This window comes from Vicia villosa, linkage group LG5 (genome assembly GCF_029867415.1).
Source record: "Vicia villosa cultivar HV-30 ecotype Madison, WI linkage group LG5, Vvil1.0, whole genome shotgun sequence".
In the NCBI taxonomy this organism is placed as follows: domain Eukaryota; kingdom Viridiplantae; phylum Streptophyta; class Magnoliopsida; order Fabales; family Fabaceae; genus Vicia; species Vicia villosa.
In genome coordinates, this window is record NC_081184.1 from 80,696,754 (window position 1) to 80,711,216 (window position 14,463).

Below are 14,463 nucleotides of genomic sequence, written 5' to 3' on the forward strand. Positions count from 1 at the left end.
TTATCCTTCTTCAGAATATCCTCTTTAGACGGAAGTACTCTGCCACGAATCCAAGCAGGATCAACATCTGATTGCTTCCTCACGCAATCTTCCAAGTAAAACTTGACAACTTGATCAAGTTCTTTATGAAACAGAGAGATGAACCCTTTAACAGCAATTCTTCTAGACAGAATGTCAGGAAAGCTTGTGCACATAACAGGTACATTCTTAATGACTTCCAGTCCGAACAGATCAACACCATTGAAGATGGGACCTTGAGTTACTCCAAGAAAATGCGAGGCATTACAATTTCTGATGGAGTCCACCACTTTGCTTTCAATCAGAATGTCTGAAATCATCCTTCCGAAAGGAATGGTTGTTCTTGGAATATGAGGGTACTTCGCCCTTTCATCTTCTCTTGAATCAAAGATAGAGGTTTTCAGATTCTCAAATAGAATATGAGAGATGTTGATCTCTATCTTTTTGCCAATGCAGAAAAGAGTATACTTGTGAGTCGGACTGATGTAGGAGGAGCAGCGCATCTTTTTTCTATGATGAAGAGAACCCAGAATAATCTCAGCCCATACTTTATAAAAAGGCCTTAAGTTGCCTGTGAAGTGAGAATCAGTTCCAACAACCGTAGAGATTTGTTTTTCAACTAAAGTCCAGTCAACTGTATGGGGTTGAAACTCAGACCAACCTTCTTTATCATCAAGATTGTACAGCTTTCTGATGAGTTTCTCAGTGATAGTCACTTCATGCCCTAGCACGAATGAAATGATGGCAGTTGGGGTAACTGTTGCATGTACCCAAAACTCCTTTACAAGTTCAGGATAAATTGGACCAACCAATCTATCAAGATATTTAGACCATCCTTGCTCAAAGATTCTTGCATCACACTGAAAGCCATTTGCTTTAAGGTTGTTGACGTCCACAGCCGATTCACATAGAACTTCAAGTTCTTTCGTGGGTATTAAGCATGTTTTCAACGGAGCATCATTTTTGCTTAAACGATTCTGTGTGGAAGTGATACTATCTTTAGAGATTGATGAACGAGAAGATGGATTCATTATGATAATGCTTTGAGATCAAATCAAGAACTAGGGTTTGAAGAGAGATGCAACGAGGTGAATGCACAAAAGAGAGAGAAAGAAAGAAAAAGTGGGAATGAAGATGAAGCGGGTTATTTAAAAGATTTAAAAAGAAATCATTATGCATTTAATGAGAAATGACATTAGGAGAGAGAACGCAGTAAATGAAATGATTTAATACAGTTACCTAGGTCGGCGTCTTTTCAACTGCACGCTTTGTACTAACCGTACAGATACGTGTTCATCATCAGATAATAGATGACAGCTGTAAATATCAGAGAGATTTTACGCCTTCAAATTCTGATTACTGCTTCTGAATTGATCTAATTTCTCTTCTGGAAATACTCCTTCTGAAGTGTGCTGATATAAGTCTGAATGATCTTCTGATCCATTACTTCTGATGTACACAGCTTCTGGAGGTTCACTTCTTTGTTCTGCCGCTTCTGATAAGACAAAACTGTATCTGCAGAAATTCTTAAGCTCTTTGTTTCATCAGAAACAAGTTTATCATCAAAACAGATGTTTAATGATTTGTCCACAATCAATGTTTCAATGTTGTATATTCTGTAGCATTTAGAGCATTCAGAATAATCAAGAAAGAAACATCAAAGCCTTAGAGGCAAACATCATAGATGGTTCCAAGACTAATAAGCTTCTTTTCTGAATTCCTACAAACATAGTTTCTTCAACAGATTTAAGAACCAGAACTTGGAAGACAATCTTTCTTCCCTTCAAGTGTTGAGAGTAACTTGAGTCCAGGTGTCATGTCATGTTGAATGTTGTCTTCTTTGTTGTCAAGAGAATCTGCAAAAGAAATAATCTTTTTCTTTGGTACCCACATCTTCTTGGGTCCTTTCTTGTTAGATTTTCTCAAGTTCTGATTGAACTTGGGTTTGACATTATAAGCAATAGGAGGAACAGCATGATAATTTTTAATGTGAGTTTCATGATATTTCCTAGGTTGTGTCACATGCTTCTTGGTGTGTGTTATATGAAAACTTTGTGCATGTGAAGTGTGCCTAATATCATGAGAGTGGCCATACTTGAACTGATCATACAATGGCTTGTATGTGAGTTTCATTTCATCAACAGGTTCAAGTTTGTATGGGGTTTTACCCTCATAACCAATGCCAACTCTTTTGTTTCCAGATACGGCATATATCATAGAAGCTAGCTGACTTCTGCCAATACTTCTAGATAAGAACTTCCTGAAACTTAAATCATATTCTTTCAGAATATGGTTTAGACTAGGAGTGGATTTTTCTGAATTAGAAGGAGATCCAACATCATTGGATAATTTTAAAAGTTTTTCTTTTAATTCAGAATTTTCCAACTCAAGCTTCTTTGTTTCAAATTCAAATTGCTTTTTCAGCTTTTTGTATTTGAGACTAATCTGAGACTTGAGTTCCAGTAGTTCAGTTAGACCGGAAACTAACTCATCTCTAGTAAGTTCAGAAAATACCTCTTCAGAATCTGATTCTGATGTAGATTCTGATCCGTCATCTTCTGTCGCCATCAGCGCACAGTTAGCCTGCTCATCTTCTGAATCATCTTCTGACTCATCCCAGGTTGCCATAAGACCTTTCTTCTTATGAAACTTTTTCTTGGGACTTTCCTTCTGAAGATTTGGACATTCATTCTTGTAGTGTCCAGGCTCATTGCATTCATAGCACATGACCTTCTTCTTGTCAAATCTTCTGTCATCAGAAGATTCTCCTCGTTCAAATCTCTTTGAACTTCTGAAGCCTCTGAACTTCCTTTGCTTGGTCTTCCAGAGTTGATTTAGCCTTCTGGAGATTAAGGACAGTTCATCTTCTTCTTCAGATTCTGATTCTTCAGGATCTTCTTCTCTAGCCTGAAAAGCGTTAGTGCATTTCTTGATATTGGATTTTAATGCAATAGACTTACCTTTCTTTTGAGGCTCATTTGCGTCCAGCTCTATTTCATGACTCCTCAAGGCACTGATAAGCTCTTCCAGAGAAACTTCATTCAGATTCTTTGCAATCTTGAATGCAGTCACCATAGGACCCCATCTTCTGGGTAAGCTTCTGATGATCTTCTTCACATGATCAGCCTTGGTGTATCCTTTGTCAAGAACTCTCAATCCAGCTGTCAGAGTTTGAAATCTCGAAAACATCTTTTCAATGTCTTCATCATCCTCCATCTTGAAGGCTTCATACTTCTGGATTAAAGCAAGAGCTTTTGTCTCCTTGACTTGAGCGTTTCCTTCATGAGTCATTTTCAAGGACTCATATATGTCATAGGCCGTTTCCCTGTTAGATATCTTCTCATACTCAGCATGAGAGATAGCATTCAGCAAAACAGTTCTGCATTTATGATGATTCCTGAAAAGCTTTTTTTGATCATCATCCATTTCTTGCCTAGACAGCTTTACGCCACTAGCATTTACTGGATGTTTGTAACCATCCATCAGAAGATCCCATAGATCACCATCTAGACCCAGAAAGTAACTTTCCAGTTTATCTTTCCAGTATTCAAAGTTTTCACCATCAAATACCGGCGGTCTAGTATAACCATTGTTACCGTTGTATTGCTCAGCAGAGCCAGATGTAGATGCAGGTGTAGGTGTAGACTTCTCACTTTCATCAACCATTTTTTACTGAAGCGTTTTTCTCTTCCTGAATCTTTTCTAAACACGGTTAAGTGCTTGCACCTTAGAACCGGCGCTCTGATGCCAATTGAAGGATAGAAAAACACTTAGAAAGGGGGGGATTGAATAAGTGTGACTTTAAATCTTGGACGATAAAAATAAATTGCACAATTATTTTTATCCTGGTTCGCTGTTAACGAAGCTACTCCAGTCCACCCCCGCAGAGATGATTTACCTCAACTGAGGATTTAATCCACTAATCGCACGGATTACAATGGTTTTCCACTTAGTCCGCAACTAAGTCTTCCAGAGTCTTCTGATCACACACTGATCACTCCAGGAACAACTGCTTAGATAACTTCTAAGACTTTTCTAGAGTCTACTGATCAACACGATCACTCTAGGCTTAGTTCACTCCTAAGACTTCCCTAGAGTATTCTGATCAACACGATCACTCTAGTTACAAACTGCTCAGCCAACTGCTAAGACTTCCTAGAGTATACTGATCACACGATCACTCTAGTTCCTTACAACTTAATGTAATCTATTCAAGAGTTTACAAATGCTTCTTAAAAGCTATAATCACAAACTGTGATATTTCTCTTACAGTTTAAGCTTAATCTCACTAAGATATTACAACAGCAATGTAGTGAGTTGATGAAGATTCTGAGCTTTGATTGAATAGCGTTTCAGCAAGTTTATTTTCGTTCAGAGTTGTTAAGAATTGGTAACCTTGCTTCTCATCAGAACTTCATATTTATAGGCGTTGAGAAGATGACCGTTGAGTGCATTTAATGCTTTGCGTGTTCCGTACAGCATTGCATTTAATGTTATACGCTTTTGTCAACTACCTCGAGCCTTGTTCACGCTGTGTCTACTGACGTTGCCTTTAGTAGCTTTAACGTTCCTTTTGTCAGTCAGCGTAGTCTGCCACGTGTACTTCCTTCTGATCTGATGTTTGTGAATACGACGTTTGAATATCATCAGAGTCAAAACAGCTTGGTGCATAGCATCTTCTGATCTTCTGATCTTGAAGTGCTTCTGTTGCGTGATACCATCTTCTGATCTTCAGTGCTTCTGATCTCATGTTCTTATGATGCTTCCATAGACCCATGTTCTGATTCTGCTTCGACCATCTTCTGATGTCTTGCCAGACCATGTTCTGATGTTGCATGCTGAACCATTTGAGACACAACTTCTGAGCGCTGAATTATGCGTACTCTTTATATATTTCCTGAAAGGGAAATTGCATTGGATTAGAGTACCATATTATCTTAAGCAAAATTCATATTATTGTTATCATCAAAACTAAGATAATTGATAAGAACAAATCTTGTTCTAACACACTTGATACTTCACGGAGTCACATCCATACATGATCCCCACTGCACTGGGATCACCACCCAAACCAGCCCACGAGGAGATCTTGCAGACTCATCTGTCTCAGTTGGACCACACTGACGATGTTCTCCCTCGTTGTCGTGAGATACTTGACATGGCGCATGCATACATTGCCGCTGGTTTCTTCCTTGAGAGGTCTGATCACACGCGTGTACTGGATGATATCATTAGGGTGGCAGATAAGGCATTATTGTATCGTCGACATCATGCTAGGACAAGTGGGACACTTGACGGTAGAGACAGAGTAGCCAGCAGAGGACGTGGACGCAGAGGCGGGGCCAGATGTAGGGTAGAGGGGAGGATGTTGTCCAGCACACACAATCGTGATGCTTGTGATTTTATTGATGTCTGTATTTTGATTACATGTATTTTTTTTAAATTATATATGACACTAATTGGATGATTTATTTGACATATTCTTATTGTGTACTATATACCATTACCTTTACATTACACTATTTTGATGTACAATATTTTGATGTTAAAAATATTAGAGTTTTGTAGTGAAATAACACTGGTTTAAAATATAGCAGAAGGTTCCGTAGGTATATCTACGGAACACTATTTTTTAAATGTTCCGTAGATACATCTACAGAAGATTTACTGAACTGAAACATTTTGAATATTCCCAACGTTCACTATGTTTTTAACACTTCCGTATATGTACTTACGGAAAAAACCATTTTTTAAAAAAGTACTTCTGAATGTGTATCTACGAAATCAAAAAACATAATTTAAATTTCGCTAAATGACTAAGAGTATCAAAGGTGTATGTAGATATTCTATTTAAAAATGTGATAGTAATGATTATCATAAAAATTCATGAATGCTGGTTACGATAAATTAAAAAATTCATGTTTTCTGAAGTTATAATAATGATTAGAATAAAAAACTATAAAATATCATAAAGATGGAGGAAGAGTAAAAAAATTAATTAATAATTTTTTTTAAATTTATAAACGAAAGAAGGTTAAAAAAGTTATGAACTAAAGGATACAAAATTGATTTTCAAATTAGAATGTTTAAAAGGTTTTTTTTTTTTACTAAAAAAATATTGATTCATTGGAATTGAAAAATACATTCATCATTACCAATTCAAAATCGTTAAAAACTGAAAAAAAGTGAATCTGCAAACAATCTTGCAGCATCTAGGTTAATAGCATACAACGACATGAAAGTGCCTACAAATATGACAAAATAAAACTCACCAGAATAATCATACTTTTGGATTTGCAACATTGACGTCCAAGTCTTCCTCAGATCTGCAATGATTTGAAGTAAATGTGTCAATCGGAACCAACAAACACTACACAAGACGATAAAAACTTAAAAGCACACAAAAGAAGAAGCAAATCTATATGGATAACCACTTATTTTAATAAATAGAATTTTTTTTAATAAAAACACACAAAAAATTTAATAAAACACATAAAAGTATATTTAAACTTCTTTAAAACAATAGAAAACACACATATTTTTTTAGACATTTCATTTTCACAAAACCGACTACTCTATTCTTTAGCTTAAACAATTTATGACGGTTCAATTTGACTTTTTCATTTTTACTCATCAACAATTTTCTAAGATTGATGAGATAGGATTCAACTCAGATTCTCAAATCAATCGGTCCAATTTTTAAAATGTTGTCCACTAAATTATTCACGATGCTATTGTTAATAACCAGTAAGACAAGTCATATGAAACATTTTGTTGAATTAATTTTTTATTAATTTAAAAAATATTTTATTAATCAAAATTTAAATTTCTTTTAATTAATAATCAAATATTGAGTATGCAAATCCTAGGTAGCTCAACCAAAAAAAAAGTTAATATCGTTAAATTAGATTTTGGCTCTGTTTGGTAAGACATATTTTCGAGCTTATAGCTTATGTCTTATGTCTTATAAGCTCATATGATAATTTAGACCCGTTTGGTAACGGTCTTTTTATCACGAGCTTATAGGTTATTATACTAGCTTATAGCTTATTTTCCATACGCTATTTCAAATAGCGTTTTAGCTTATGTCTTATAGCTTATTAATTTTTCTTCCTTTTTTATCCTTATTATTTTAATTAAAATCCATTTTTAACCCTCATAATTTATTTTAATTTAAAATAAAATAATTATATATTAAATATCTTTTATATCATTTTACATTTATAAGTTAATTGAACCGCTAATTTTACCAAACACTTCAAAAGCAATCAGTCTCAACCATCCGCTATAAGCTATAAGTCATCCGTCATCAGTCATCAGTCATCAGTCATCAGTCATAAGCTATAAGCTATTAGCTAGCTTATCAGTCAACCGCTATTTTTACTAAACAAACCCTTTATATCCTAATATTATGTATTTAAATTTAATGATTGTTAGATTTCGTCTAAAAAATCAAAATTTTAAATATTTTTTAAAAATATAATCAATCAAAACAACTCATTTATATTCAAATATTTTAACAAACAAACAACCTAAACCTTATTCGAATTTAAAAGATCACAAAAATTTTAAAAACAATATTTAAAACAAACTTTATCATTTGAAAAAGAAAAAAACTAACTCTATCATACAAAAAATATATATAAATTTACGATAATCATGCCACTAATACTTCTTCATTTTAAAATCCACGTAAATATATAATAGGCGTGGAGGGCGAGAGAGTAATTTTGATAGAGACACCCAACGCATATCCAACTCTTATATTTGGTTTTGGATTTATACTTTCTCTTCATGTTTGGTAGGCGGCACCTACAAATCGGACTCTTCCTTCGTTTCTCTTCATAACAATAAATTAATAATTAATAATCACATTCATATATATTCTCTTTCTACTTTCCCCTTTTCTCAATCCAACACTTTCTTCCCCTCTACTTTCTCAAATACAAAAACTTCAACCTTCTTTTACTTTTCCAACTTTCAATTCAGTTAGAAAAAAAAAAAAACACCTCAATTTCTCTCTCATCGTTTCAATCTCGATTTTCGATTCTGATCCACCGTGATTCCATTGGTTTCAATTCTATTGCGAATTTTCGAAAATGTTTAACGGTATGATGGATCCTGATTTGATCAGAATCGCTCAGGAACAGATGAGTCGCATGTCTCCCGCTGATATGGCTCGGATCCAACAACAGGTTTGTGATTTTGCATGTCGATTCGTTGAATCATGTTAATAGAAACGCAATTTCATTGTGAATTCAATATCTTTTTGTTATTTTGATTTGGAATTTGAATTTGAATTTGAATTTGAAGCTGAATACGTTTATGTTTATAATGATATAATGTGGAGAGTTAATTGTTGCTGTTGTTGTTGTTGTGGGAATGTAGATGATGTCGAATCCAGATTTGATGAGGATGGCTTCGGAGAGTATGAAGAATATGAATCCGGAAGATTTTAAACTTGCTGCGGAACAGTTGAAGCATACTCGGCCGGAAGAGATGGCGGAGATTGGTCAGAAGATGGCTAATGCGTCGCCGGATGAAGTAGCGGCTATGCGTGCTCATGCGGATGCGCAGATTAAGTATCAGTTGAGTGCGGCGGAGATGTTGAAGAAGCAGGTGAGTGGTAGTATATTAGGTTTTTATGTAAAATATGAATTTTTAGATGCAGAGTTTTTTATTCTTTTTGTATTGATATGTGTGACATGAGATGAGATGAACCCAAAGGAAAAGAGAAGTTTGGAGTAAGTTCCACCTATGTATCCGAAATTGAGTTTTAACTAAGAAAAAAAATACTCTACCTAGAATTGAGTTTGACGACATTGAGTTTGACAGCATCGAGTACCGCTATTCTTGCAGTACGGCCATTTGTTGTTTCGGATTGTCATTGAGAATCAATCACATTATTATTTTTTTCGCGCAAAGGAAGCGTATTATGTGCTTATGTTGGTCCTTATTTCTCAAAACCCAAAATTTCCACTGAAAAACCAATTTATGATGCCTTGAGGGTAATTTGTTTCCTTAGTCTTTAAGGATCCATAAATAGAATTGATTTCAATAATACCTCCATAGAATGAAGGGTCTGATCCGAAAATATACTTGGTGTCATTGCATAAAGATATGATATGCTACTTCTTGTACTACTCTGATAACTGATTAGGATTTTCATTTACTATTAAACCAGTTGAGGTCTAGTCTAGTGTTTATCTTGATGAATTGAAATTGTTGAGGTCTAGTCTAGGGTTTGTCTTGATGAATTGAAATTGTTGAGGTCTAGTCTAGTGTTTGTCTTGATGAATTGAAATTGATTTTTTGCAGGGAAATGAACTTCACAACCAAGGAAAGTTTGATGATGCTTTGCAGAAGTATAAGTTGGTAGGTCGAATTTTTAGATTGCTTAACTATCCCCTCCACGCCTTTTGTTGTTGTTTATCTCTATTTTGAACTAAAGGAAATTATCACTATAGGTCTATCACCTTGTTTGAATTTTTACATTGTAGGCCAAGGAAAACATCAGAGAGATTCCATCTTTTCAAAGTAGAAAACTTCTTTTGGCGTGCTCACTTAACTTGATGGCCTGCTACTTGAAGACAAGGCAGTATGATGAATGCATACAAGAAGGTTCTGAGGTATTCATAATTCCTTTCATTTACCATTGCTGAGGGATGTTAGTTGTAAATTTTAATAGCCATGTGCAACATGTTAGTGTGTTACTACTATGGGGAAATTTATCAGCCTAGGAAATTATAAAGAAATTTATATTGTAATTGTAATACGCAATAACATGATTGCTATGAATTTACTCTCTGTTTTGAAAATTGGCTGTTTCATCACAGCAACGTGTTAATACGCTTTTAACTATGGTAGGTTTTGGCGTATGACGCAAAGAACCTTAAGGCTCTTTATCGAAGAGGTCAGGCATATAAGGAGCGAGGCCTGCTACAGGTGACCTTCAAGTGACTCAATAACTTCTTATATTAGAGTTGTCGGTGTATTTTCATTTATATCTATATTTAATGGCATTCATGGTTTGTTTAGGATGCCGTCACTGATTTGAGCAATGCACTTGAAGTGTCTCCTGATGATGATATAATTGGAGAGCTTCTACGGTGCGATCTTGCTCCCTTCCACATACTTACACCTCTCTTTGGACTTTTGTTTAATGTAACCAACTGTTTATTTCAGGGACACCAAGGAACAGTTGATAAAGGAAGGCGGTCATTGTGCTCCTGGAAGTATGTGCTCCCATCCCTTTTCCTTTTACCACCTTCCACTTGGTCCAGGCCCTACTAAGCTTTATGGCTCTAAATTTCTTATCGATGTCATATCTAACTTTTTTTTTTGGCATCACGTGTGTAGGATTAGTAATTGAAGAAATAACTGAAGAAGTTGATAATGTGCCTTCTGGAAACAACAGAAACACTTCTTCCGAACAAACGTTTGATCAACCAAAAAAGTCTGTTGACTCTTCTAAGAGTTACAATATAGCTAACAATGGAAATCTAAAATCAAATTCAGACAGTATAGATACACTGAAGAAAGATCCTGAAGCCATCAGGTAGTTAGATATTGTGTAAATGTATTCAGAACATTATGTTTCTTTGTTATTAATTCAATCATTTTTATAAAAAAATAGATCCATAATCTTGTTTTTTATTCCACTACAGATCATTCCAAAATTTTATTTCCAAAGCTGATCCTGCCACTCTGGCTTCTTTGAACATTGGACAATCCAATGACGTGTCTCCAGATATGATTAAAGCGTCCTCGGATATGATCGGCAAGATGTCACCTGAGGATCTTCAAAAAATGCTCGACATGACGTCTTCATTTCAAGGAAACAACCCATTTCTCAGAGGAGGTTCCTCTGAATCTCCTTTCAACTCTGGATCAATTCCTCCCAATGTGACACCTGATATGTTAAAAACAGCAACTGATATGATAAGTAAAATGCCACCAGATGACCTTAAGAAGATGTTTGAAATGGCATCCTTAATGAAAGGGAAAGAATCTATTCCATCAGCAGCAGCTGTAGACAAGAAAGAAAGAAATTTTTCACAGTCAAACTTCCCATCCTCAAGCACCAGTCGTGCTTTTGGAGAATCCAGTTCTTCTGACAATGCATTTTCAAATATTATAAATGGTTCAGAGCCAAACTTCCCATCCTCAAGTACTGATTTACAAGAACAGATGAGAAACCAGATGAAAGATCCAGCTATGCGGCAGGTATGTTCATAAAGGAGATGAAATGATCAGGGTTCTTCTTCTACATACATGGCTAGAATAAATGCAACCAAATTTTATCTTTCACTTCTCATATGTTACTAGTTAGTATTAGTACTCCCTCTGGTCTTGCATACAAGTAATAAACTATTTAAAAGGTCTTAAATATAAGCAAAATTCTACTATCATCACTCTGTTTAAGGCTTATATTCCAAAATTCCATCGAACTGAATTTAGATTCACCTTTCTAATTTTTTTATACTCCAAAAATGGGAGGTGTGCTGAAGTTGCAGTATTTTTAGAATGAGAAGGTGAACAAACTCGTGTTCATCGATTTTGCAATAGATGTCATTGAAGACATATTTGGTCAAAATAGGAAATGTGATTATTTTTTCATCACTTATATGCAACTAACCAACTATTTTAAGGGGTGGGCATCATTTTTTGCAACTTAAATATATGACCTGATGTATTAATTTGTAATTTCTGATTAAGTATACCCTTTAATTATGTACTTCTGTGGTTTTTTTAATCCTGGTCAATATTATGCACTTGTGTTTTCGTTTTGAAAAGTACTATACGGATTTTATATCTTGGACACATTCTGATGTGTTCAGTAATATCATGTTTGCTTCCTTCTTTTAACTTTAGTTTATGCTGTTTTGCAGATGTTCACATCAATGGTTAAAAATATGAGCCCAGAAATGATGGCAAACATGGGAAAACAATTTGGTTTCGATCTTTCACCAGAAGACGCTGAAAAAGCTCAGCAAGCCATGTCATCCATATCACCAGAGAAATTGGAGAAAATGGTACCTTCTTTTCCAAACTCAAATATATATATTTTTTAAATTGGTACTCATCAGTAAAAGTTTGTGCTTAAGATTTAGATGGTAAGATGAAGGTGCAACCATACTAGGACATGTAACAAAATTTGAGAGTATACGAGCTTGTAAAACATTCGAATACAATTAACATGATAATTCAGTGGCTAACTTTATAATCAATCGCTGCTCTGTTAATGGGTGATATTATGATAGAAACCAACTGATATAATAATAATAATAATAATATAATTATTGCTACTTAAAAATATAACTGTTAATTAATGAAAAATCTAGCAATACTCCCCCTAAAGTTTCATCTTGTTTTCGAGGTGAAAGAAATTCCTAGAGAAAGTATATCCTCCTGGATCCCATAATCTGAAGCAGAAAGATTAAGTTGTACATGAAATAGGAAAAATTCCTTTCGGATCAAATTTGATCGCTGCTGTCGGTCCTCTCGTGAACGGTTGTTGAGGAGACGGCAATACCGGTAATGGAACTTTCTCGTTCCTAGACTTTATCTTAGGAATAGCAGCAAGCACCGTGTAAGACCCGATGTCATGTGGTTTCGATAATGGTGACTGTTGGTCTTACTATTCTGGTTCTTGGTCTTACTATTCTGGTTCTTGATTCTCTACTGAATCAGTTTCTGGCCCAAATTTCTTCAAAATTGCCTTTGTAAAACTTCCTTAAGTGACAATTGGATTGACTGAAACTTTTGGTATTTGATATTTTTCTTTACATACACCTCTTGAATCAAAATATTTCTCAACCCTAGTCATCCACCCATAAACATCAGTTCCTTCAAAGATTGGTATTACAAGTCATAACTCTTCGAGTTCTCTTTTCCAATCTAATAGTTCTTTCAACACTTCATCAAAAATACTTATCATTCCTTCCATTCTTGATGACAACTCCATTTTATTCTTCCTGTTTCTGTCCCGGAACAGTAATGCTCTGAAATCCGTTGATAGAAACCAATTGATATAGAATAAAAAATAAGGAAAAATCCCTTGGATTTGAGGATCTGCAACTGCCTAATGCCAAAATGGCCCTTTTCCTATTAAATTCAACTATAAAAGACACAACATTAAAACACATAACTGCTCCTAATCTTCCCCTATTTATTCTAAACATAAAACACACAGCATTAATAAAAACATAACTGCTCCTAATACTATAATAATTTCCCACTAATCACTCCTAATAATATAATAATTGCCACTTAAAAATATAACTTAAATTAATGAAAAGTCTAACCTATTACTTAAGGATATGAACCTGTCAGAGTAAAAAACACATCTTTATGTCGGGTTCAAACTGGCAATCCCAGTGTTATCAGTCGTGGATAGCGGATTACGGCAACCAGTAAAAAATCTGCCTTATAAAAATGGTGTTGTGGCTTCTGGTGTAAGCATGGCGGACTTAACCGGTGTTGCATCTTATGGTGCATGGCACAAATCTGCTATGCTATAATGCCCCAGCCAAAACTTGACAACACTAGTCCCAGTATGTCATTGGGAGCTTCCCATAGTATTAGGATACATAATAAAAGAGTTAGAATAGTTAAGATTAGTTATAGAGAAATATCTTGTACATGGGTAGAGAGGAACTGTTCACATATGTAAACATTTAGTGAGTAAGCCGTGAATCGGCTGTTGAAGGGGGAATTGTTAGAGGAGGGATCTCTCTCTCTTTTCTCTTCTTTCTTATTCCTTCAATTCAAATTTTTTGCTCCCTAACACAAAGTAACCACTTTTTAGAATAAAATAACATGTGTTCTATTCCTTGAAATAGTATAGTTTGTGATTTTTTGGTCATACTAGTACTAAGACAAACCTTTTCACTGTCTTTGCAGATGCTTTGGGCGGACAGGCTTCAAAGAGGAGCTGAATGTGCAAAAAAGACAAAGAACTGGGTTCTAGGGAAATCCGGCCTTGTCTTTGCAATATGCATGCTCATTTTGGCTTTCATTCTTCACCGGTTAGGTTACATTGGTAGCTAGAATAAGGGTCGCACATTATGGGTTCCTTAAGAATCTAAACTCAGGCACAGCTTTTTGAGGTGACATGATTGAATATGCTGTGTCTGCCGAAGTAACATAGGAGAGAAGAGGTTGAAACCTAGTTTATACCCCATTGGTTATTTATTTGGAAATCAATGCCATAATGTTATCTCATCAGATATGTTTAGATTGAGAATGTGATTGCAATTTTTTTTTTGTTTCTCTGTAATATATTAGATTTTGAATTTGAATTATTTATCATTTAGAACTGAGAAGAATCCTACAATTCTGTAACTTTAGTCATTACCATACCCTAATTTTAATGCTTGTAGTTGTATTCCGAACCATTATCTACTAATTTAAGTAACTTATTCTGATCTAAGTTGATTCTAA

The 14,463-nt window shown here is 34.9% G+C and overlaps 1 protein-coding gene across 1 annotated transcript; it reads left to right on the top strand.

Moving 5' to 3' along the window:
- Positions 1–7,824: 7,824 nt before the first annotated feature.
- Positions 7,825–14,463, top strand: LOC131601781 (outer envelope protein 61). The gene is made up of 11 exons (XM_058873675.1): positions 7,825–8,213; positions 8,407–8,637; positions 9,337–9,393; positions 9,519–9,647; positions 9,886–9,963; positions 10,057–10,127; positions 10,204–10,253; positions 10,378–10,576; positions 10,686–11,244; positions 11,910–12,053; positions 13,924–14,463. The coding sequence occupies exons 1-11, from the start codon at positions 8,118–8,120 to the stop codon at positions 14,068–14,070; spliced, it is 1,761 nt and encodes a 586-aa protein (XP_058729658.1). The 5' UTR covers positions 7,825–8,117; the 3' UTR covers positions 14,071–14,463.